The sequence below is a fragment of the Desmodus rotundus genome, chromosome 8 (assembly GCF_022682495.2).
Source record: "Desmodus rotundus isolate HL8 chromosome 8, HLdesRot8A.1, whole genome shotgun sequence".
NCBI classification, from domain to species: domain Eukaryota; kingdom Metazoa; phylum Chordata; class Mammalia; order Chiroptera; family Phyllostomidae; genus Desmodus; species Desmodus rotundus.
The window spans coordinates 81,419,495-81,443,161 of NC_071394.1; the positions used below are offsets into that span (position 1 = coordinate 81,419,495).

A 23,667-nucleotide genomic window follows, 5' to 3' on the forward strand; every position below is an offset into this window, starting at 1 on the left:
CTACCAGCATCCTCACCAACACTTGCTATTTCTTGTCTTTCTGATGATAGGCATTCTAACAGGCCTGAGGTAATAGCTCACTGTGGCTTTGACTTGCATTTCCCTGATGATTGATAATGTTATGTATCTTTTCATGTACCTGTTGGCTATCTCTGTATCTTCTCTTATTTTAATATTAGGTCTTTGTCCCCAGTGCCTGACACAGGGCTCCTAAATCCCTTGTAAATTCTTAAGTGATGAGAACATTAAGGAACCTCTCTTCTTCTGTGGAAGTGACTGTGTGGGCTTCTGGATGGCTTCTGGATTGTGGCTGGTCACTGGAAAGACCAAGCCACAATTAGAAGCCCGAAATTTTCAGCCCCACCTACACCCCCTCCCCTAGAGTGGGAAGAGTGTCCAAAAATGGTTAATATTGATTATGCTTATATGTCGGAGCCTCTATAATAATCCCAAAAGTATGGGATTCAGGGTGCTTCAAATCTGGCTGTTTACCTGTATCCTGCACCAAATCCTTTAATAAACTGGTAATTGTGTTTCCCTGAGCTCTGTGAGCCACTCTAACAAGTAAATCAAGCCCCAAGGGTCTTGTGGGAACCTCTTATTTGTAGCCAAGTTGAACAGAAGCCGTGGGTAACTGGGGGATCTATTTTTTGTGATTGGCTTCTGAAGTGGGGTGGGAGGAGCCGTGGGGCTGAGGCCTCATCCTGTGAACCTGACTATCTCCAGGGAGGTAATGTCAGAACTGAGTTAAAATTTAGGACATCCAGCTGGTGTTCCAGAGAATTGCTTGGTGGGAAAAACTCCCATACATTTGGTGACCAGAAATGTTAGAAGTGATGGTGTGAAAGTAAAGGGGAGAGACCCAGGAGATGGACAGTTGGCCTTTTCCCTACTCAGGAGGCAGAACTGGTTTTCTTCCACACCTGTGGTGTTTTCTCTACACCACGCGGTGGCATCCTCTCCGTTCCATGAACAAGTCCTGGTGTGCAATTCCATTTCTCAGTCCCCGATTGAGTATTAGATGCTCTATTTAGCAACTGCCATGAAGACGGCAAGTTTGAAAACTTCCACATCCCGTCAGTTGTACCTGCTGTGCATGGAACAGAGCCATGCACTTAAAATATGTGCAACAACAGCAGCCTGTGTCTGGGAAGGCAGGGGTGGAGATTCAATTCCCTAGTCCTCTAAACATGTGGTTTTCACTTTCCCACATTATACTATTCCTGACCTCTCCTCCCTCCCTGAAAGTCTTTTTCCTATGCAATATTCCTCTTCCTCTCAGAGCTGAAACCCATGGGAGGTGTCAATGTCCTGTGCAGGAAAAAGCATTGTTCAGCTTGGCGCTAAGGGAAGTTGCCAAGTTCAGAATGATGCATCTTCCCAGCCCCACTTGACACCAACTGCTTCTCAACACTGGGTGGAGGGCTGGATTCCAGGTGCCCTAGGGCCCTTCCTTCCCCTTTAACTTTAAGATGCTGTGCTTTCCTGCCAAAGTGGACATCTCCCTCTTTCATGGGACACACCACCCTTTCTACATGGTACATTTTAATTTAAAAAAATATATATTTATTGATTATGCTATTACAGTTGTCCCATTTCCCCCCCTCACTCCACTCCACCCTGCCTACCGCCTCCCTCCCACATTCCCCCCCTATAGTTCATGTCCATGGGTCATACTTATAAGTTTTTTGGCTTCTACATTTCCTACACTATTCTTACCTTCCCCCTGTCTATTTTCCACCTATCACCTATGCTACTTATTCTCTGTACCTTTCCCCACCTCTCCCCCTCCCACTCCCCTATTGACAACCCTCCATGTGATCTCCATCTCTCTGGTTCTGTTCCTGTTCTAGTTGTTTGCCTAGTTTGCTCTTGTTTTTGTTTTAGGCGTGGTCGTTAATAACTGTGAGTTTGCTGTCATTTTTACTGTTCCTATTTTTGACCTTCTTTTTCTTAGATAAGTCCCTTTAACATTTCATATAATAAGGGCTTGGTGATGATGAACTTCTTTAACTTGACCTTATCTGAGAAGTACTTTATCTGCCCTTCCATTCTAAATGATAGCTGTGCTGGATACAGTAATCTTGGATGTAGGCCCTTGCCTTTCATGACTTTGAATACTTCTTGCCAGCCCCTTCTTGCCTGTAAGGTCTCTTTGGAGAAATCAGCTGACAGTCTTATGGGAACTCCTTTGTAGGTATCTGTCTCCTTTTCTCTTGCTGCTTCTAAGATTCTCTCCTGTTTCATCTTGGCTAATGTAATGATGATGTGCCTTGGTGTGTTCTTCCTTGGGTCCAGCTTCTTTGGGACTCTCTGAACTTCCTGGACTTCCTGGAAGTCTATTTCCTTTGCCAGATTAAGGAAGTTCTCCTTTATTATTTGTTGAAATAAGTTTTCAATTTTTTGTTCTTCCTCTTCTCCTTCTGGCACCCCTATAATTCGGATGTTGGAACGTTTCAAGATGTCCTGGAGGTTCCTAAGCCTTTCCTCATTTTTCCGAATTCTTGTTTCTTCATTCTTTTCTGGTTGGATGTTTCTTTCTTCCTTCTGGTCCACACTGTTGATTTGAGTCCCAGTTTCCTTCACATCACTATTGGTTCCCTGTACATTTTCCTCTGTTTCTCTTAGCATAGGCTTCATTTTTTCATCTAGTTTTCGACTAAATTCAACCAATTCTGTGAGCTTCTTGATTACCAGTGTTTTGAACTGTGCATCTGATAGGTTGGCTATCTCTTCCTTGCTTAGTTGTATTTTTTCTGGAGCTTTGAAGTGTTCTGTCATTTGAGCCTTTTTTTCTTTTTTGTCTTGGCGAGCCTGTTACTTAAAGGGGCGGAGCCTTAGGTGTTCACCGGGGCGGGGTAATGCTGGTCGCTGTGCTGTGATGCTGTAGTGGGGGAGGGGCCGAGAGGGAGCAATGGAGCCCGCCCCACTCTCCACCAGATTTCAATCTTTCACTCCACTACCCACAATCAAACTGGGCCTCTCTGGTGCTGGTTCCTGAGTGGGTGGGCTTGTGCACAACCTAGGCCCCTGTGGGTCTCTCCAACGACCTCTCCTGTGAGGCTGGGAGTCTCTCCTGCTGCTGCCCCAACCCCCACAGGCATTTTCAATCAGAGGTTTGCCTGGGTTGTGCGGTCTGCTTCACTCCCTGCCGTTTGTCCCGTTTATCTGTGCGCGAATGTGGGGCCGCAGGGTCTGCTAGTGGTCAGACTGCCTGCCCTGTTTGTCCCACACTCCGCCAGTCTCGGTCCTGCCATGGTCACGCGAGTCCTCTCCACCCCAGTGCCCATCTCCACCCCTCCTACCGGTCTGGATGAATGTTTATTTTTTATCTCCTTGGTGTCAGACTTCCTTGCCATTCAATTTTCTGTCAGTTCTGGTTGTGCAAGGAGGCGCAGTGTGTCTACCTACACCGCCATCTTGGTTCTCCCACATTTTAACTTTGACCATCTCCCACTACTTTGCTCTAGTCTGGGCTCCAACTGACAGTCTGTACTTGAGATTAGAGTGCAGGTCTAGGGTGGGCAAATACTGAGTGGCCTTGTACTGGAGCTGGGTTTTCTCTGGCTGAGTCTCCTATTTCCCACCACTAAGATGATGTTACAGCCCCACTTACTATGAATAAACACCTGGGTCACTCAGAGGCCCATAGCTGCCCTCAGGAACTTGAGACTGTTATCTAAACATCATCCAAGATCTAAGACCTGATGAACTGTCCTTATCAGTAATCCCAATGGCCGTATACAGTGATCATCTAGTGACCCACACTGATGGGTTTAGCCAGGCTCTATTAAACCATCAACTCTAAATGATTTTAATACAAAGAGGTCCGAGTGCCCTCATTTGTTTCAATTTGGTCCTTAAAATGGTTTTTCTCTTAGAATAGGTATCAGTGAGATTTGGTACCTAACATATTTAAAAGGAGTGTCCTAGCTCTTGCCTGACATTAAAGTAATTAGCTTTGGCATCTGCCTCTCTTATTAGTTCTGGTTCAGGGAGGCCTTAGGATGGGCTCCACTGTTTGGATTCCAACCCTGGTTTGACCCCTAGATATGGCACCTGTACCAACTGGTCATTCGGTAAGGATGACCCTCTGTGGTAATGGTTCCATGGTCTCCCATACCTGGGAAGTTGCCTCAGCAGCTCTAGGCTTGGTCAAGAGGACCCAGAAGAAAAGAGGGTGCCTGCCACTAGTATGGAGAGACCAGGCTATGAAAGGCAGCGCCCCTAGTGGGGAATCACCTATGCAGCACTTGGGAGGATAGAGCTACTCAACCTCTGCCATATAGCTACATATGCCCCGAGGAGCTTGGGTTTCTGACTGAGCACATTTTTCAATGGTTACACTCCTCTCTGAGAAGGCTCCTCTCTTCTGGCAAGCCTTTGCAAATGCCAGCTCAAAAGCATGGAAACCGCAGGGTTCATGCACTTGATGTGTAATACCTGTTAGCATTTAGTATTAGACATATAGACAGGGCCTTCAGAACACAGGCGCTGTGTTTTGTTTGCATTTGAAACAAAACAGCCAAGACACTCAGTTGGGTCCAAGTCAGTGCTCTGGAATCATAAAACCAGTCCAGAGAGGGCCCAGAAGTGAAGTCAGCAACCATGACGACCACTAGCTGTGCTGGGAAGGAGAAAAGATGACTCAAGAGGACTCGACAAGGGCCCGCACTTCCAGGTCTTTACAGATAGTCTTTGAATCTCAGGCCTCCGGGGCAGAGGTGAGACTTGTTTCCTAGGACAGCAGAAGGGTTCTGTCCAACATCCTTGTACCTTAGCTAATGTGTTTGTGGAATAATGAGTGGGAAGAGTGAGGAAGATAAACAGTCTGTTTCCCCGCTGTGCTCCCCAGTGATTCCAAGCAGACGCACACATAGATCTCGGGCCCTCCTGTTCCATGGATTGTGAGTGCTACTTAGTAAGAGGCAGGGGAAGTGAGTAGTCACTCTGGGAAAAAGAGTGCTGTTGGCCCTTGTTAATTTTCACATGGCTGTTCCTGAGCACCACGGTACCCACATAAATAAATGCAATGCCAAGGAAGAGTTTTCTAGAAAACAAAGAAAAGCTGAAGCCATAGGAGGGTGGCTAAGTTGGCCTCAAAGATCAAACTGCCTAACCTGCCTGGAGACAGAGAGGATTAAGGAATTAGGTAATATTTATAGCACGGAGATGATAGATGGCCCTTGGCACCTGATAAATATATCAGTTCAACATTTCCCCAGTCATAAAGTACGTGTGCCTGGCAGCATCCTTCCACCAGCGCCTGCAACTTTCAATGCCTCCATTCTCTACTGTGAGGTGGTGTGGAGTGGTTGTTCCACGGGATGGAGAAGATAGCCCTCTCTCCATGGTATTTTTGGATAAATGCTTTCATCCAAGTGGTTTATGGTCAAAGTGGAAGACATTTCCCCAAATCCTGGGAGCCTCTCCAATTCCTGGGAGTGATGTAGAATCCCACTGCAAATGCCTGGCTCTGCTCCCACAACAGCACACAGCCTGGACTAGATCATAAATGCCGCAACTGTGCCAGCTCTTGTGAAAAGAATGTTTTTACTCCTGGCCATGTGACATGCGTGGGTTAGCTTAGCCTGTCTTTGTGCCCATCCGTCCATCTGTCCATCTAGGCCAGTATTTACTTAGGAGCTAACAGTGAACACTGCACTCTCTCTGACAACACAAAAAAGAAGACAGCCTCACCCCTCACGGAGCTTATGTGGCAATGGGACAGTTAGAGATTAGAAAAAAAAAATCACACAAATAAATGTATTGTTTCAATAGTGTTAATTGTTTTAAGAGAAAAGTGCTGGTGCTTTGACACAAGTGGCTGGGCCAAGGCAGTCAGGAACCTCCCCCGGGGAAGGGACCCTAGAGCTAAGCTATGAAGGCTGAGGAGGGGTCCGTTAGGCACAGAGGTGGGGTGAGGGCATCCAAGCAGGACGAATAGTTGGCCGGGACTATAGGGTGTCGGTGGACTAAAGGGTAGGATGCCAAGGGAAGAAAAGCGCAAGATAGGGCTGTGGAGGGGGCAGGATATGTGAACCATGCTAAGAAATGTGGATTCAATAAAAAAGGTTTTAACAGTTTCAAACAACCTGCCTTTGCACTTCTATGACCAAAGAGCATGGTCCCCTATTCTGAAAGGTATTCTTCAGTGATCATGTCACATGTAACAGGTTGTTCTGAACATACAAAGAAGCCACTGCTGACCAACAAACAAGAAAGTACAATTATTAGCAGAGTACTTTCCATGTCCCAGGATCTGTCATATATGTTCCCTACATCGACTTATTGAAAGGGCCAGAAGCCAAGGAGGGAGCTATAATTATTACCTCTACTTTACAGACAAGAAAACCAAGACTTAGCTATTAACTACATCAAGAAAATGTAGAAGTAAGTGGTTGACCTGGAATTTGAGTCCAGGTTTGCTTGACTTCAAAATCTATATTCTTACCCAGTGCCTTGTATTTTCTCATCATTCATTCATTCATTCACTCACTTATTCATTCATTCAATGAACAATTACTGTACACCTACTGTGTCTTAGGCACTGTGTTAGGCTCTGTTGATTCAAGGATGCACAAGATCTTCAGCCTAGAAGGCCCCACAGTCAGAACAAGGGGGTGCCCTGGCCCTCCCAGGAACTGAACCCATGTTCAAGGCCTCAGCAGCCTGAGCCCTGAGCACCCAAGATGACCTGCCAAAGCAAGCCAAGCAAATACAGACTGATTCCTTTTGCAAAGGAAGCATACCCTATCCCCACAAGTATGTTTAGTTGTAAAGCTCCTTCATTCGGGAGGGAGTAATAAACTGTGTTGTTCAAGCCACCTGCAGACATCTAAAAAACAAAGAGCATACTGTTGTGGATTCATTGGAACCTAGCAGTCTCTTGGAAAACTGAAAGAATGCTGCTTTTGCACATAAGAGGATCTCAGTTGACATCTCAGCCCTGTTAGTTCCTGACTGGAAGGCTATGGATAATCACTTGCTCTCTCTGAGTCTCAGACCACTCATCTGTTAAAGGGAAAGAGTCACACTGTGCTTCTCTCTCTGCACACCCCCACCACCCTCCATCCAAACTGTTGGAAATCTTAGAGACTCTAGTCCAAAATCCATCCCTAAGGATCACTTCTACCCACATCCAACCACTGGCATCCTGCCTAGAAGATTTCTATCAGCCTCCTGCTGGTCTTGCAGATTCCACCCTGGTTCTCTGCAAACATTCTTCACATAACAGAGAGATGGGTTTAAAAACCTGTTCAGATCATTCTATTGATTTGCTCAGGACCCTCCCAAGGCTTCCCACTGATGTAAGAACACAATCTTAAATCCTTAACAAGAAAAGCTTTTCCCACACTTCATCCTTGCTCTCCCACCTCTCCATGCTGGTTCCCATGCCCCAGGGCTTTGGCAGATAACCTCTCCCTCTATGAATTTTGCGGAGCTGGCTCCAGTCCTATCCAGGGCAGATGCCCTCCTCCCTGTCTAGCCACCTTCTGGCACTTTTAGTATACCCGTGATGTGGTTTCAGAACAACAGGGAAGCTCCATCATTGGCTGACTTGTTTGTTTCTTTCTCACCACTAAAATGTACGCTCATGACGAGGAACTCTTCTCCCTTATTCCAACCCTTTTTCTAGAGCCATAGTAGAAGCTCAACAAATGTTTCATAAATGAAAAGTGAGTCCTGACAGAAGCTGTTTTGGGGAATAAATACAACATGCATGAACACATGAGGCGAGCATAGCATTTGGTACACAAACACCCTTAACGCCACACCTTTTAAACCACAGGTGCTTCAGGCACAGCTCCTTGAGTCAAGAAATTCTCCAATGGTGGATGGAGCTGTCTGACAGATGAAAAGAAAATCACTCGCTACAAAACATGAAGCCAAAGTAGTTAAAACTATGTGAAGTGTCTACGCAATATTAACTTTATGCCAATCAATCAAACGCAACTTACCCCACGTCTTTATATATTTACATAAAATTATAGTAATCATGGGTTGTCTGGCATGACCTTCAAAACTATGAAGAACCCAGAAATTTGGATAGCCTTAAAACCAGCCCTATTTTTTGCCTTCTTTCTTAATCACTCTCAAGGTTAAAAAGAAATAGCTAAATGATAGCTATTTTTATTTATTATTATCATTATTATTCCTCTCCTGAACGTATTTTTTATTATTGATTTTATAGAGAGAAGAAGGGAGACAGAGAGAGACATCAATCTGCTCCCTCCAGTGCATGCCCCAACTGGCCATAACCCTTTTGGTGTATGGGATGATGCTCCAACCGAGCCACCTGGCTAGGGCTAAATGATAGCTGTTTTTAAAAGAAGGAGGTATAAAACACTCCACGGGGTCTGCATTAAAAATGTATTTTCCCTAGCACTTTGCTGAAAGTTTCTGGAAGTAACAAGATAACTTTTTTGGAAGAATTTCTGGAAAGGCAGCTGCCTACAAAAGACTTAAGTGCTCATATCAGAGCTTCTTTCAATAAGAAAATAATTCAAGCTCATTAATCCTATGAGTGGAAATGATTAAACTGAAAATAGAACAACATCAATATTTCTCCCAAAATAGCAGAAAACCATATTTTCAATGTAAAACTCATTTAAAAAGCAATTGTGGATTTACTTCTTTGTTTGCTAATTTGGGTGGGAAGTGTAACACTCTTTCTCAATGTATGCTGATTTAAAACAGGCTAGTTACTTAGGCATTCTCACACAGTGGTTTATAGTCCTTAAAAACTGCTTTTAACCAAAACAAGAATTTAAAATGTGGGGAGAAAAGGGATCCTTCCATCAGCAGAGCAAAGACGGTATTTCAAAATCCATGGCAGTGGCTTAGGAGACTGGAGGGACACAGGCAACCCGGCGTCCTCGCCATTTCCTCTGCTTTCATTACATTATACAGTGTCACTTCAATTAAGTCATCACATCAAATTATCAGATCAAGTGGTTTTGATTCCACTGTGATCTGAACAGGTTTCATTAAATTAATAAACCATATGTTTCATGTTGTTACAAGAAAAGATATTTTTCTCTGTTCACTGTTCCAAACGTCTTCACAATAGACAGCATTCAGCACTTAATCACCAAATGCTCTTCCGTGTGCCCGGGATGTGTTGCAAAATAACTGAAATGACAGCCCATTAAATCCTCAAGTCTGCCCATGTTATTTACCGATACAGGGCAGACTGGCCAACTAAGTGTCCCTTTAACAATCCACCAAGCCTAAATACTGTTTCCATTTACTGGAACTAAAGCTTTTAGTTTTTTATGGGTGACATCCATTATAAGTCCTTCTTCGGCAACAATACAGTATTAAGATGATGTTCCCCCCCTTTTCTTTGGTGTCTCTTGTGGCCATGCGTCTCATTCTTGGCATCGAAAGGCTTGATTCTGTTTTCTCTATTCATCCAGTACATCTAATCATCCTGACAGAGGGCAGGATGGGGGCCCATTAACTCAGGCATCCCCTCATGGGGCTGCTCAATGAACAGGAGTTAATAATTGCTGCCAGAGGAACGAGGAGGTAGGGTGCTGCATTCAGTCCACTGAGGCTCTGCTTACACCTCTGGTGGGATAGATGACTAGGTGATAAGGTGACTTGCCAAGTGGTTGGTTACCAAGTTAACAGATCTTGAATGGGTCCTAGGGTCTTGAAGTGCAATGGAGGAGTAAAACCAACCAATGGACACTTTGACAGTCATGGCCACTATCATCTTGTAGGCAGAAAACAGTTACTTTAAAGCAAACCTGTGATTAGGTTCCACCTTAGTTTAAGCCATCCATTAGAGGAGGGGTCATTAAACTGTGCTTTCCTGGCCAATCCAGCCTGTTACCTATTTTTGTAAATTAAGGTTTTTTATTTCTACATCCAGTCATTTCTATATTGTCTATGGTTGCTTTCATGTTCGAGTGGCAGACCTAAGTAGTTGCAACAAAGGCTAAAAAACTCACTACTTGGCACTTAAAGAAGTTCACTGACTCCTGTCCTATGTAATTAATTTATTTTTCTTTCTTCTGTGACAATAACCCAATAAACACATAGCTTCATGCTCAACATCCTAGTTCTCCTAGGCACTGAAAACTTCCTTAATGATCAGGTAGAGAATGTCAGTCACACAGAACTGATTCCTTTTGAATTACCTGAAAGTTACAGAATACCATCCATCCTTCTCTTTTTGAAGTCCTATATTGGCTCTTTATTGTTTAGATCTCTAAAGTCAATCAACTAAGTCCTCCAGGGTGACTGATAATGGCCAGCATCTATGGTTGGCTTTTTGCCTGTAGTGCCCTGGAATTACTTGAGTTTTCCTGGGGTGGGGCAGGGGGCAGGGGGCATTTGGTCAGGTGACCATGGTTCCGTGGCATTTGCATTTAAAAACAAATAGGGATATCATTTCTCATTAGGGTAGTGCAAATCAAAACCCAAGAGATACTACATCACATTCACTAGGATGGCCAAAATAAAAAAGGTATAACAATGTTGATGAGGATGTGGAGAAATCAGAACCCTCCTACACTGCTGATGGGAATGTAAATGGGTGCAGACACTTTGGAAAATAGTTTGGTAGTTTTTCAAAACAGTAAACATAGTTACTGCATGACTCAGCAACTTTACTCCTGGGTTTATATCCAGGAGAATTGAAAATTATGTCCACACAAAAGCTTAAAATATGAATGTTCACAGCAACACCATTCATAACAGCCAAAGAGGAAAAAACTCAAATGTTTATCAGCTGATAAATGTATAAACAATATGTGGCATATCCATTCAAAGGTATAGTATTTAGTCATAAAATGGAATGAAATTCTGATTGATACATGCTTGAATATGGATGAACCTTGAAAATATGATGCTAAGTGAAATAAGCCAGAGACAAAAAGCCATATATTGCGTGATTCCATTTAAATGAACAATACAGAATAGGCAAATCCAGAGAGACAGAGAGTACATAAGTGGTTGCCTGGGGCTGGGGAAGTTGGGGGAAGGCACAAAAAAGAAAAGGAAAGAGAACAGGAGTGACAGCTAATGGGCATGTTGTTTCTCTGTGGGGTGATAAAAAAATGTTCTGAAAGTAGGTAGTTCTGGTGACTGCACAACTTTGTGAACATAGTAAAAACCACTGAAGTGAACACTTTAAAAGAATGAACTTTATGCTATGTGAATTAAATCTCAATAAAGCTGTTATTAAAATATAAAAGAAACAGACTCTTTAGCAATAAAAAGAAATAAGCTACAATACACATATATGACAACATCATGGATAAATTTTAAAATCCTAACATCAACTTCTTGATCAGAGGTTGCCTGGCGTAGAGGACAGGAGAGAGACTGGCTGCAACTGGTCATGAAGGATCTTTCTGGGCTGGTAAAAATGGTTGTAAAACTATAAAATTACTAAAAATTATTGAATTGTACATTTGTAATAGTTGAATTTTATGGTATGTGAATTATGCCTAGAAAAAAAGCTGTAAAAACAGTAGCTTTCATACACTGCTGGTATTGGGTTGGCCAAAAAGTTCATTTGGTTTTCTCAATAAGATGGCTCTAGTAGTGTTTAGTTGCCTTTAATTTCATTCAAAATAATTTTGTTAGATTGTATTGTGACAGTTGTATCAGTGTGCATTTAAAAAACTTATCACACTTGGTAAATTTTTGTGTACCCATTTTAATATTAAAGATGGAAGAAAATATGCAACATTTTCAGCATATTATGCTTTATTATTTCAAGAAAGGTAAAAATGCAACTGAAAAGCAAAAAAGATTTGTGCAGTATATGGAGAAGGCTCTGTGACTGAACGTGTCAAAAGTGGTTTGTGAAGTCTGGTGCTGGAGATTTGTTGCTGGACGATGCTCCACAGGCAGGTAGGCCTGTTGAAGTTGATAGCAATCAAATTGAGACATTGAAAACGGTCAGCGTTTTACCATGTGGGAGATAGCTGACATATTCAAAATGTCCAAAACAATAAAATTATTGGTGAAAATGAAAAATGTGTCTTTTATTTTATGGAGAAAACCATACAGATTTTTTGGCCAACCCAATACATACAATCACTTTGGGAAACTGTTGGGCAGTGTATGTGACCCAATCTGCACACATATGTGTACGCTGGGCTGCAGTCTTTTTACTCCTGGGTACATACCCTGCATGTACCCATATGTACATATGTTGATGTGCCCATCAGTCAATTGGAGATGTGCCCATATGCTCAATTAAAAAACATGTTCAGGAATTTTCACTCATTGCACATCCAGTCAAAATGGAGGCATAGGTAAACACGGCTTGCCTCCTTGCATACCCACAGTGAAAATTACAACTAAACTACAAAATAACTATCACTCAGAATTGTCAGAAGATCAAGCTGTATGGAAGTCCAACAACCAAGGAATTAAAGAAACCACATTCACCCAGTCAGGCAGGCGGGGCAAAGGAGCAGAAAGGCCTGGAAAGGTGTTGACTCAGAATGGGAGGTCCCACACCCAGGTGTGGTAGATAAAAACTGGAAGGAATCAGGAGTGAAGGATCTCAGCCCTATACCAGCCCACTCAGTCAAGGGCTCCAGTGCCAGGAAGATAAGTCCCCATTCTGGCTGTTAACAACCAGTGGGGGGTTGGAGTAGTTGAAGGAACTGCGGATTCTTAGGAGTCTCCTTTTAAAGGGTCCGCAACTGACTTAGGACTTACACAGACTCACTCCCTCTGGGTTCCAGCACCAAGGCAGCAGCACCAGGGGCATATGGGGAGAAACTGAAGTGTCTGGCATCAGGGTGAGTGCCAGAAGATAGCTTCCTCCAGGACAAAACTCTAGAGGCCAGGCAGCAGCATTGTCCCCTTTGTCAGCCCTGCCCAACACAGAGCCACACAGCGGCAACACTATATCTGAGACTTTATCAATGTGGTTTACACAGGTTGCCCCACACTTGTGATTACCTAAGGCTCAGCTCCATTCAACTTACAGGTTGCTTTTCTATAATAGGCCATGCTCATAATACAGGGAGTCAAAGCAACTCTACTTAATACATAGGAACAAACATAGGGAGGCTGCCAAAATGAAGAGACAAAGAAATACGGCCCAAATGAAAGAACAGAACAAAACTCCAGAAAAAGAACTAAACAAAATGGAGATAAGCAATCTATCAGATGCAGAATTCAAAATACTGATTATTAGTCATTATGTACTTCAACAGCATAAAAAAAAGACCCAACAGAAATGAAGGTTACACTAAGTGAAATAAAGAAAAATTTATATAACAGGACTAAAGGGTAATGAAAAATAATACAACAAAGATCAAATAAATTTTAAAAAAAGAAAAAAATTTACAGGGCACCAACAAACTAAGCACACAAGCAGAACACAAGAACACAAACAGAATCATAGATATAGAGATCATTTAGAGGGTTATCAGCAGGGAGGGGACCCGGGAGAATGTGGCAGGGGGGGGTGGGGAGGAGGTATAGGGATTAAGAAGTGCAAGTTGGTAGGTACAGAATAGATAATGGGATGTTAAGAACAGTGTAGAAAATGGAGTAGCCAAAGAACTTATATGCATGACCCAGGGATATGAACTAAGGGAGGGGGAACTGCCGGAGGGAATGGGGGGTACCGGGTGGGGGGGGCAAAGGGGGAAAATTGGGACAACTGTATAAGCATAATCAATAAAATATAGTATAAAAAGGAATTTTCATAATCATCAAAACATGGAAATAAATCCATATATTCATGTCTATTGAAAAGGATAATAAATTCAGGTGGAATCATACAGTGAAACTCAGCAATAAAAAAGAACAAACTACAACTACATGCAAGGGCACAGATGACTCTCAAAACCAGAAGAGCAGAGAAGCAAGACACAAAAAGGACATCCTGGCTGTTTCCGTTTATATGAAACATACAGCAGGCAAAGCTAACTGCTGGTCATGGTGACCCTTAGGGACAGTCTGTGACCAGGAATGGGGAGATGGAGGTTCTCCTGGGAAGCTGGTGATGGGAGCTTCTTGATCTGGGTGTTTGTTACTCAAGTGCATTCAGTTTGTGAAAACTGATCAAGTTGTGCACGTATTATGTGCTTGCTTTTCTGTATGTTACACTCCCATACTATGTTTCAAAAAGAAACTGGACTGCACATACATGTCTCTCTGCTCTAGAAAGATGACAAAACCTTTTCATATCATGCATCTTAGGAGTCAGCCATGGATACTGTGATAATTGCCACCAACCTTGTGGGATGAAGAACTGACCCCCTACATTTAAGGATGGGTCCATGGCTCTGCTCAAATTCGGAGAAAGCCCTTTCATTGGGAGGCTCTTGCCCACTTCAACAACAGTGTAATGGAAACCATTATCTTCACTTTCTTGGGTAATAAGGGGCATATATTATCTTTGCACAGCTGATATATATTGTGTCCTCAGCCATTTTTTAGGAAAGAACTTTGTAACTGTCACAACCTCAGCAATTCTGACCTGCCAGATCTGGTGCTCACTTGTGATAAATTCCTCATCCTCCACACATCCTCTGTGTTCATCTCTCACAAAACAGCCAGTCCCCAAGAGCTTTCCATTTCCCAAGCAAGTTCTCTTGGGAGAAAGATTTCGAGTTCAGTTGTTTTGTTTTATTTTTAGCTTGGTTAAAAAAAATAGCCCAAGTAGGGTTTTCTATGCTTGCCCAACCTAAGATCTTTTACAGATCTGTGTGCTTCTTAGCCTTTCCATTGTCCCAGGTTGACAAACTGTCTGCCCCAAATTACTGGAATCTCAAGCAGTTCTTGATGGAACTGGCCAGACTAGTTCTACTCACAAACCTCAAACAAAATCACACAGAGAGGAAGGAGATGAGCACATTCTTAAACTTCCTTTCCTCTTCTTTTAGCTCCTTTTCAAATATATGAATCTGGAAAATGGGCTTGTTGTTATCATCAAAGTGTAGGTCCGCAGTTATTTGTGGGACAGAAACGCATTCCCCCATTCCCTCTAAGGTCATGTGCCAGTCCCCTGGTCCATTGTATTGGGAGTGGGGACACTCTCGAAACAAAGCCTCCCCATGTAACTCACCACACTAAAAATTCCAGTGTTTAATAAACAACACAAGCTCCCCCACATTACCCAAGCTCACAATTTTGAAGAAGGCAAGCACTGGTTTGGGAGAGATACATACAAATGCCTTCTTACTCCTTCCTCCTGTCCAAGTACTAGGACATGGATCAGGCTTATTCCTCCGAGTGCTTCCGAAGCTCTAAGCCACAATTATGACAAATCACAGAGCCTGAAAGGAGGGCTGCTAGGGCGGAGTCAGACTTTCTAGTTTCCTGGGAGAAAAATTCATGTTCACTTCATATAAGAAACTAGAAATGAAACATATTAGGTATCTGAAAATTAGAAACTTATGTTTATCAGATATGGAAATTAAACTGTTAAGTAATAGTTTAACAAGGCCATGTGGTATCCAGTGGGGGTAGAGCTGGAGGTGGAGTCCTGCCTGGTGTGGGTGTTTTTAAGAACGCTGCATACCAGGGAACTGGCAGTTTGTCCAGGGTCCTGATGTTTGAGCTCAGACATAAGCTCCTGATCTCAGCAGGGAAAGAATTAAAAAGACATCCAAAAGCTTTCTTTAGAAATAAACTAACTAGTGTTGATGTCACAAGGTAAAGTATCAGACAGAATGCCTAATATATTACTAGTCAAAAGGGCAATTCTGAGCATATCGATTTAACTGAAGTTATTCCCACAACTGCTTGTACTTATCATCTAGACAAGTCTCTTCAGCAGAGAAACATATGCTCTTAACATCATGTTCCAATTCTTGGCTGGTTTTGAAGTCCTTTTAATTTACAGTAATTGATGATAAGGAATCTTCCTCAGGGCAAGGGCACTTTATCCAAACATACCTTTAGAGGCTTCTGTCCCCAGTGGGTTTTCTAAGAAGTCTGTTATGTCATGGTTCCAGGCGTCACGGATGGCGGACTTGGACACCACCCTGCCATTCAGCCCCTGCTGTGGTCGAAAGTTGTTTCTCAGATACTCCACTGACTTGACATGGTCTTGCTGCTCCGTGGTAAAGATCGAGTAGAAAGCCTCGAGCTGGACAGAGAACAAGATTGGGGAGACAAAAAGAATATCAATTAGAAAACTCTGTGGTCCAAAGCATGTAGGGGAGACAAGAACACAAAAATGGTAGGACATGCCCCATGGCAAGTCTGACAAACCCTGCAGGACACAGGCTGCCAGCCAGAGTCACTGCCAACAGGCTTATCTGGCTGAGGTTTCTGTCCTACCAACTAACCAGGAAAACACTCCACTGGAGGGTGTACAAACTCTTCGTTTGCGTCTCAGACAGTAGTCCCAGATTTTCTGCAGTTCCCCCTCCCACCTGCCTTGGGTAAGACCTTCAGTATTATGGGAACATAGGGTATTGGTGAAACCGGTAGGTTTCAGAGCCAGACAGCTTGGGTGGGAATTCCAGCTCCATGGCTCAACCGCTCTGTGACCCTGAGACAGGTGCATAACTTCTGTGAGCCTCAAATTTCCTCAATAAAATGGTGATAATTATAGCAGCATCTACTCCACAGGGTGTAAGTCAGCATTACATGAGATAATACATGTACAGTGCTTAAAATAGTTCCTGGCACATGAGACCTCAATAAATATTAGTGACTTAATTCATACTAAGCATCTCCTTATATACCAGGGATCCAGTGCATCAGTGGCTAAGTGCATGGCATGCAAGTTAAACTGCCCACCAAGGTCAGCATTTACCAGGTGCGTAATAGTGGCCAGATATTCAAGCTTTCTGTAACTCAAGTTTCCTCATCTGAAAACAGATAAAATACCAGTATCTATCTTATCAGGTTATGGCAAAGATTAAAATTGATGCAAATCACTTAGCGCCTAGTAAGACCTCAGTAAAGATTGGTAGCTACTATTATTAACATTATTAAGAAACATTTTCTACAAAACTGCTGACCAAATCTATGGCAAAGCAAAGAAAAAACATTCAGAACTCCAGGATCCTATTTCTAAGATCAAAAAGGATTCCCCTCGGCCTTTCGCATTCTGCTCATGGGAATAGGCCATATGAGGAGCGGGAGGCTGGGTGGCAGAGGTGACTTCCCAGTGGACCACAAAGTTATTCTTGTCACCAAGTAAATGGACTGTAACCTAACATTGCCAGCCACCAAAAATGCCAGCGCCTTGATGTCAGGGAAGAACGTGGCGTGAAGAAAAGAGAAACCAGCTGAACTCTTTTCTGGACCACCTGCCTCCGTGAATGCCAAATCAGAATACTTCCTGCAGGAGAACAGGACAAGGTGAGCTGGCAGTAGGAAGATGCTTCCCCAGCAGGCACTGAGTGGCTGCCCTTGGCTTCAGAACCAGAAGGTGGCTAAGACCATTGCATAAACAAACAAGAGAATTAGTACCTTGGTTTTCCGGATGGTCATCTTAAAGCCTGGAACTAACCCCAGTGTTTCTCAAACAGCTTCTGACAAGCAGTTAGACAACAACCTGCTTCCAGTGTGCAACTCCCTCCCTTGGCATCAGAGAGCATGACTATATAAATAAAGTAGGTAGTGATTTTAGCCGAGACAAATCATTCAAGTATAGGGATTTACCTATCATTCCACCTTCCCTCCAATTCTGCAAATGTGAAGTGATAATAAACCACAAAGCCTTTTCTGCTTTTTCATCAAGGTAACAGAACCAGATGGTCTCTCAACTAGCCTAAGAGCAAAAGTAGCGCATTATTTCCATTACTCGAATTCTCTACTATTCACACAACTTTTCTCCTACAACTCATATCATTCCTATGTAGAATTAGCCTTTTCTCCCCATTCTTCCTTCAGATATTCCTTCTTTATTTATAATGAAAGAAGAAATGCAATAAAAGCAAAAAACATTTTAAAAAATTGGATGGTTTACTCTGTCCAAATAGGCCCCATTTGGATGAAGATAATTGAAGGTGTTAAAAAGAAAAATCACTAAGCATGGTACACTTGCTCGATAGGACGACCAAAATCCAAACTGAATGCATCCAAAAATGAGAAGGTTTCAGATTTTCTTAGATAAAATAACTTCTTAAAATTACATGAAGGGAATTAAAGGCCCTCTGGAGACCGTCTAGGGAAAGACCAACCAAAATGATTAAAGGGATGGAGAATAAATCCTGTGTGGAAAGGTTAAAGGAAGTGGGATTGTGTGGCCTGAAGAAAAGGTGAATAGAGAGTAATTTGATTAAAGGCCCTTGGATGTGCAAGATGCTGACCAGCTCTTCTCCACGTCCAAGGTGGCCAAATATGAGGAAATTGCTTTAAATTAAAGCCTTAGAGACGTGAGTTGAATTGAGGAAGGAATTCCTTAACATTCAGAGTGACTTAAAAAAAATAGACTGTGCTGCCATACATAGCAAGTTAGACTGGAAATTTTCTGGAAAAGACAGCCATCTGTCCTGAGATACCTTAATCTCTGAGATGCCAGGAGAGGATGTCCTGGGACACAGTCTGAGCAATACCACCTAAGGTTTGTTTATTCTCTACAATATTTGGTTCTTGCACAAGTTGCATTGGTTCTAAAAAGTTTATTTCTGATGCCTCAGGAAAGAATTAGTCATATAACTATAAAAACAGGCAGGCTCTGAATTTAACATAAAAATGCTTTTGCTTAAATTGCTTCTTACAGCTTAATGACACACTGTGGCGTAAAAGCTCTGCCACTTCCTTGTCATTAACTCAACTTGCCCAAAGATTTTTGAAGGGAGGATGTGATGGTTGTAAGAGTGAACTAGTGACCTGAACAATATCGTATTGTTAATGGGATCATACCTTTGATAGACAGTCACACAAAAGAGGAAAAGGAGGACAAGCTTAGCAGACTCATCAAATATCCTGCCATTCCTCTAAGTTGAATGCAAATTGCCAGTAGCCTCTCCCATTGGTACCTGGCATGCCTGGCTACTGACCGGAGACCTGCGTGATTCCTGGATTGACAAGAGGAGTCTATCATGTGCATTTTGGCAGGTAAGCAGTGATCATCTGGGCCAGGAATCCACTGAAACATTGGTCTCTCTCCCGTATCAGCAGTTTTGCTTTCTGAGATTTCAGTTACTTGTGGTCAACTACAGTCTGAAAATACTTTTTAAAAAATCCAGAAATAAACAATTCATTAAGTTTTAAATTGTCTACCATTCTGAGTAGTGGAATGAAATCTGCTGTCCTGCTATCCTGCCTGGGACATGAATCATCCCTTTTCTAGCATCTCCATGCTGTAGATGATACCTTCCCATCAGTCACTTAGTAGCCGTCTCAGGTATCAGGTGATCTGTCACAGTATTGCAGTGCTTGTGTTCAAGTCACCCTTGACCTAATAATGGCCCCAAAGCACAGCAGTAGTGATGCCGGCAATTCAGATATGCCACAGAAAAGCTACAAAGAGCTTCCTTTATGTGAAAACGTGTGTGTACACACATACACACATATAGTATATGTAGGGTTTGGTGCTATTCACAGTGTTAGGCATCTACTGGGGATCTTGGAACATATATTGGCAGGTAAGAGGACACTACCATGTATCATAGCTCAGATGCTTCCGGTTGTCCCTTAATCCTTACCCTTGCCTTGTAACCACATTCTCTAAAGGCGAAACTGACCACCAACTGAGCCTCCGCTTTTCTAATTCCCAGGGATGCCATTTATGGAGACTACAATGGGGAGGTGCCTCCTAGAGTTGTGTGGCACAGCCGCCCTGCCTAGTGCATCAGTCACAGAACAACATATACAAAGCGGTGCTTCTCTGGGCTTAATCTGTTCAGCTCTTCTAGATCTGGTTAACAGCCACACACCGATCCTTTAAAATGTACATGACATCATGTCACCCGCTCAATACCTAATGATCTGTGGGGCCCTAATGATCTGGCTTATGCCTGATTCTCTAACCTCAGAACTCTTACTGTTGCCCTGGCCAGGCCACTTAGGTTGGAATGTTGTCCCATACAGCCAAAGGTTGTAGGTTCAATCCCTGATCGGGGCATGCACGGAGGGCAACGGATCAATGTCTCTCTCTCTCTCATCAATAAAAAATATCTCCTCAGGTGAAGATTAAAATAAAACCCTACAACTCTTACTTTTGCTACCTGGGTTCAAAACCCTGTTTGTAATCCCTACTTGCTAAATGCATGGCCTCAGTCAAAGTATTTAGTGTTTCTGAGCTTCAGTTTTCTCCCTTCTATAACGGAGACAACATCATTATCTACCTCATGTGTTTTTTGTTACTATTAAATGAGTTACTGTATATAACGTGTTTGGCATAATCCCTAGCACACAGTAGATACTCAAGTATTATTATCATTACTACTTACTGTTATTACTACCTGTGGGGAATGTGGTGGCCATGACTGCACTGTAAGCTTCCAACGACTGAAAGATGCTCCATCTCCCTCTCCCTTCTCCTCCTCTTTACAACATATCAATACATCTATCAAGCCCATTATGTGCCATGTACTTAGTTATACACTTTACAAATATTTTGGTTTCTAACTTATTTTTAGTTTAAAATAACATTAACATTATTAATAACAATATTACTATGCCATCAATACCATCAGTTAATATTCACTGAGTGTTTATTACATGAAAGGCATTGTGCTGAAAGTCTTATGTGCTTTCTCTTACTTAATCCTCACAGAAATCCTACAAGGCTGGTGGTACAATCATGTCATTATTGCTTTTGACTGGTGAGGAAACTGGGCTTACAGACATTAAGTAACTTGCTGAAGACCACACAAGAGGTAACTCTTTTTCATGCCATCAGCCACTTCATGCCAAATGCACGACAGGCCTGCAGCGTCACTCAGAGAGAGCAACACTGCGTGAAGAAACCGAACATGGTGATGGCGGAAGCCCCCTGACAATTCCTCTGAGCTAATCCCCAAAGACCATTCATACAGGACGCCCCCTCTTGGCAACATAAACCTATCTGCACTTTGGGTTCTCTGGAAAGAAAGGGCCTGTGTGTGGCCCGCACAGAATGACCTGGGCAGCATGAACAAGGTGGAGGCGTGAGGGAAGATGCTGCCACTGCCCAAGCCTGCTTTGTATTCACCTCACTCTTCCAGACACGTGCAATAAACACACTTGAATTTATCTTTACTTTAATATAACTAATGAAGACTTTATCATATAGTAAAAACAAGTGAAAGTTCTGACTTCTACAATATTAAATTGACTTTTTAACTCTTGAAGTGAACATGTAAAACATTTCTTTCTTTTATCCTTGCTCAGGGAGTTGTAATTACATTTTAACTGGTGCTGTTTCAAGAACAATTTTAACCTTGAATTGCAAATGTGTTAGCTTAAAGTGTATATAAATCATTTCAACTTGGTTTTTATTATAAAAATATTACAGAGAATAATTAGTGTTTAATCTGTTGGTTCAAATCAAAGGGAAGATGAAATGAATTCACGCCCATCATGTGCACCAAGAGATCTCGTCCACAGAATTGGGAGAGTACCATTGTCCCTGAGGGTAGAAATGAGAGAAAATCAAAAGTAGTGACATTATGTTCCTTGAGAAGGCTGGTGTGCACAATATTTTATGGAATAGGTATATAATGGCAATTAAATAATGCCAGAGTCTGTTATAAGCATAATCAGATACTCCAGGATAAGCATTAGGAACTGAAATGTCATACCTAAGGTCAAGGACACACTTTAGCTTCACCATACATTTGAGAGGTGACAGAGGAGGTGCTGTGTCATTGGCTCGTTATTAAACAAGACAATAATGATGGAATATTAAATTCTCAATAGCATGGAGCCTGCCAAGGTTTACTTATTGAAACATCATTGCAAAAATAAAATCCAAGAATAGATAGCTAACTGCAGACCATGACACCGCCCTCCCCCTTAGCCACAGAGAGCTTTTCATGAAGGTGATTACAGAGAGGCTGTCTACAGAAAGGATAGGATTTAACCATAATTAACAAAGAAAGCTATCTGTGTGGATTAATAATGACACCTTCACCCCACCATTTAAAAAACCTTCATTCACATGCACTGCCCATTATGTCATGTTGGAATAGAAGCTTTCTGAATTAAGTGATTCATTAGTTGCTGGGGCCTTGAGAGAAACATTAGCGCTGCAACAGCCAGCAGCCATACGTGGCTATTGTACCGGGGAGGGATGTGGTGAGCGCTACACGTTGAAATAATAATAATTTCAAAAAAAAATGGGCTAAATCAAATATGGTAAAATTAATTTCACCTATTTTTCTTTACATTTTTATTGTGGTTACTGGAAAATTTTAAATGATGTATGTGGGTTTCATTTTATTTATATTGGACAGCTCTGCCCTACAGCCTGGGTGATCACTTAATAACAGCAACGAAAAACCCGCCCAGGGTCTTCTGAGCACTTCCTGCGGTGCCAGGCCCCAGTCCCAGCATTCCACACACATCCCACCATTTCATCTTTGTGATGACTCCATACAGTCACTATGATTATCGTGCCCATTTTACAGACGAAACCCGAGGCAGAGGGTAACAGAGGAGTGGAGTAATTTGTCTGAAGAATGGATCCAGGAGTGGAACCCCAAGCAGTTAGGCTCCAAATGGAACATGGTCTTAACTCCAAAGAGTTGCTCCACTGTGTATGAGAAAGAGAACACTGGTTTAAAAAACAGAAGTCATTCAAATAAACTTTTCCTATAGACTTGTGCTTATTGTTAGGGGGGAAAAAATCAAGCATCTAAAGGCAAAGAAACTAGACATATTTAGACATTTACTGCTGTTTTGATTGAGTCTTCAAGAAGCTATTAAATAAAATTCACGCTAAGGAAAACCATAGGCAGTGTCATACTGAACTACAGGGAACACACAGTCCTGGAACGGGAAGGTTGGGATAGTCTCAAACAGCCAAAGCACCATCATTTGAGAGCTACTGTTCTAGAAGAAAACACATGCGAGTACACTGGACTCGAGGTGATCGTGTTCTCTCACTGGTCATGAACGCAGAGTAGGCCCCTGTGTCAATGTGTCTGTTCCCTGGACCCCTACACCAGGACTGAGTGTCACCACTTTGTCTGGGTGACAAAGTCAGGGCACGATTTTTGCTGGTGTTAGCAGCAGGTGTTTAATGCAGCCACATAAGCCATCCTGCCTGCTGGCCGACAAAGCCAACATGTGATTTCATTAGCAACACCATGCTTCGTTCTGGACTGTCACCAAGTCAGAGTCAGGGTTCCCTGGCTGCAGTGCTAGGTTGGACGTCCAAGCAGACTCACAAAACAGAACAAAAGAGAAAAAATAAACAGTTTTTCATATTTACTCTGGAAGGTTTCAAAGAAATCCACATCATACAAATCAACAGATTGTGTCAACCACTGTATTTTATGGTGAACACATTCTCATTCTCACTGCTCCAGGCCTGCACACTGTGCAGGAGAGGAGGCAGAGCGAGAAGGATGAAGGCTGGGAATGTCCTCTTTCTGAGAGAAGCAGACATGGAACTGTCCACTCGGCTCTTACGAATTGGCTATTTGCCTCTCTGAAATGAACATGCTGTGCTAGCTTCAGAAAGAATGTTGGCAGGGCTCAGGGAGGGTCTGAAGCGGTAATACGATAATGCATGGATGGCTGGCGCCTGCCTTTTGGAGGGCTGACACAGCTGTGCCCTCC

The 23,667-nt window shown here is 42.6% G+C and overlaps 1 protein-coding gene across 3 annotated transcripts in view; it reads right to left on the reverse strand.

Moving 5' to 3' along the window:
• PTPRG (protein tyrosine phosphatase receptor type G) overlaps positions 1 to 23,667 on the reverse strand; it is a 704,073-nt gene that overhangs the window by 112,735 nt on the left and 567,671 nt on the right. For all 3 annotated transcript variants that reach the window (XM_053930009.2, XM_053930010.2, XM_053930008.2), the window contains exon 8: positions 15,892 to 16,084. In XM_053930009.2, coding sequence (XP_053785984.1) covers positions 15,892 to 16,084 — 193 coding nt within the window. The remainder of the gene's footprint in view (positions 1 to 15,891; positions 16,085 to 23,667) is intronic.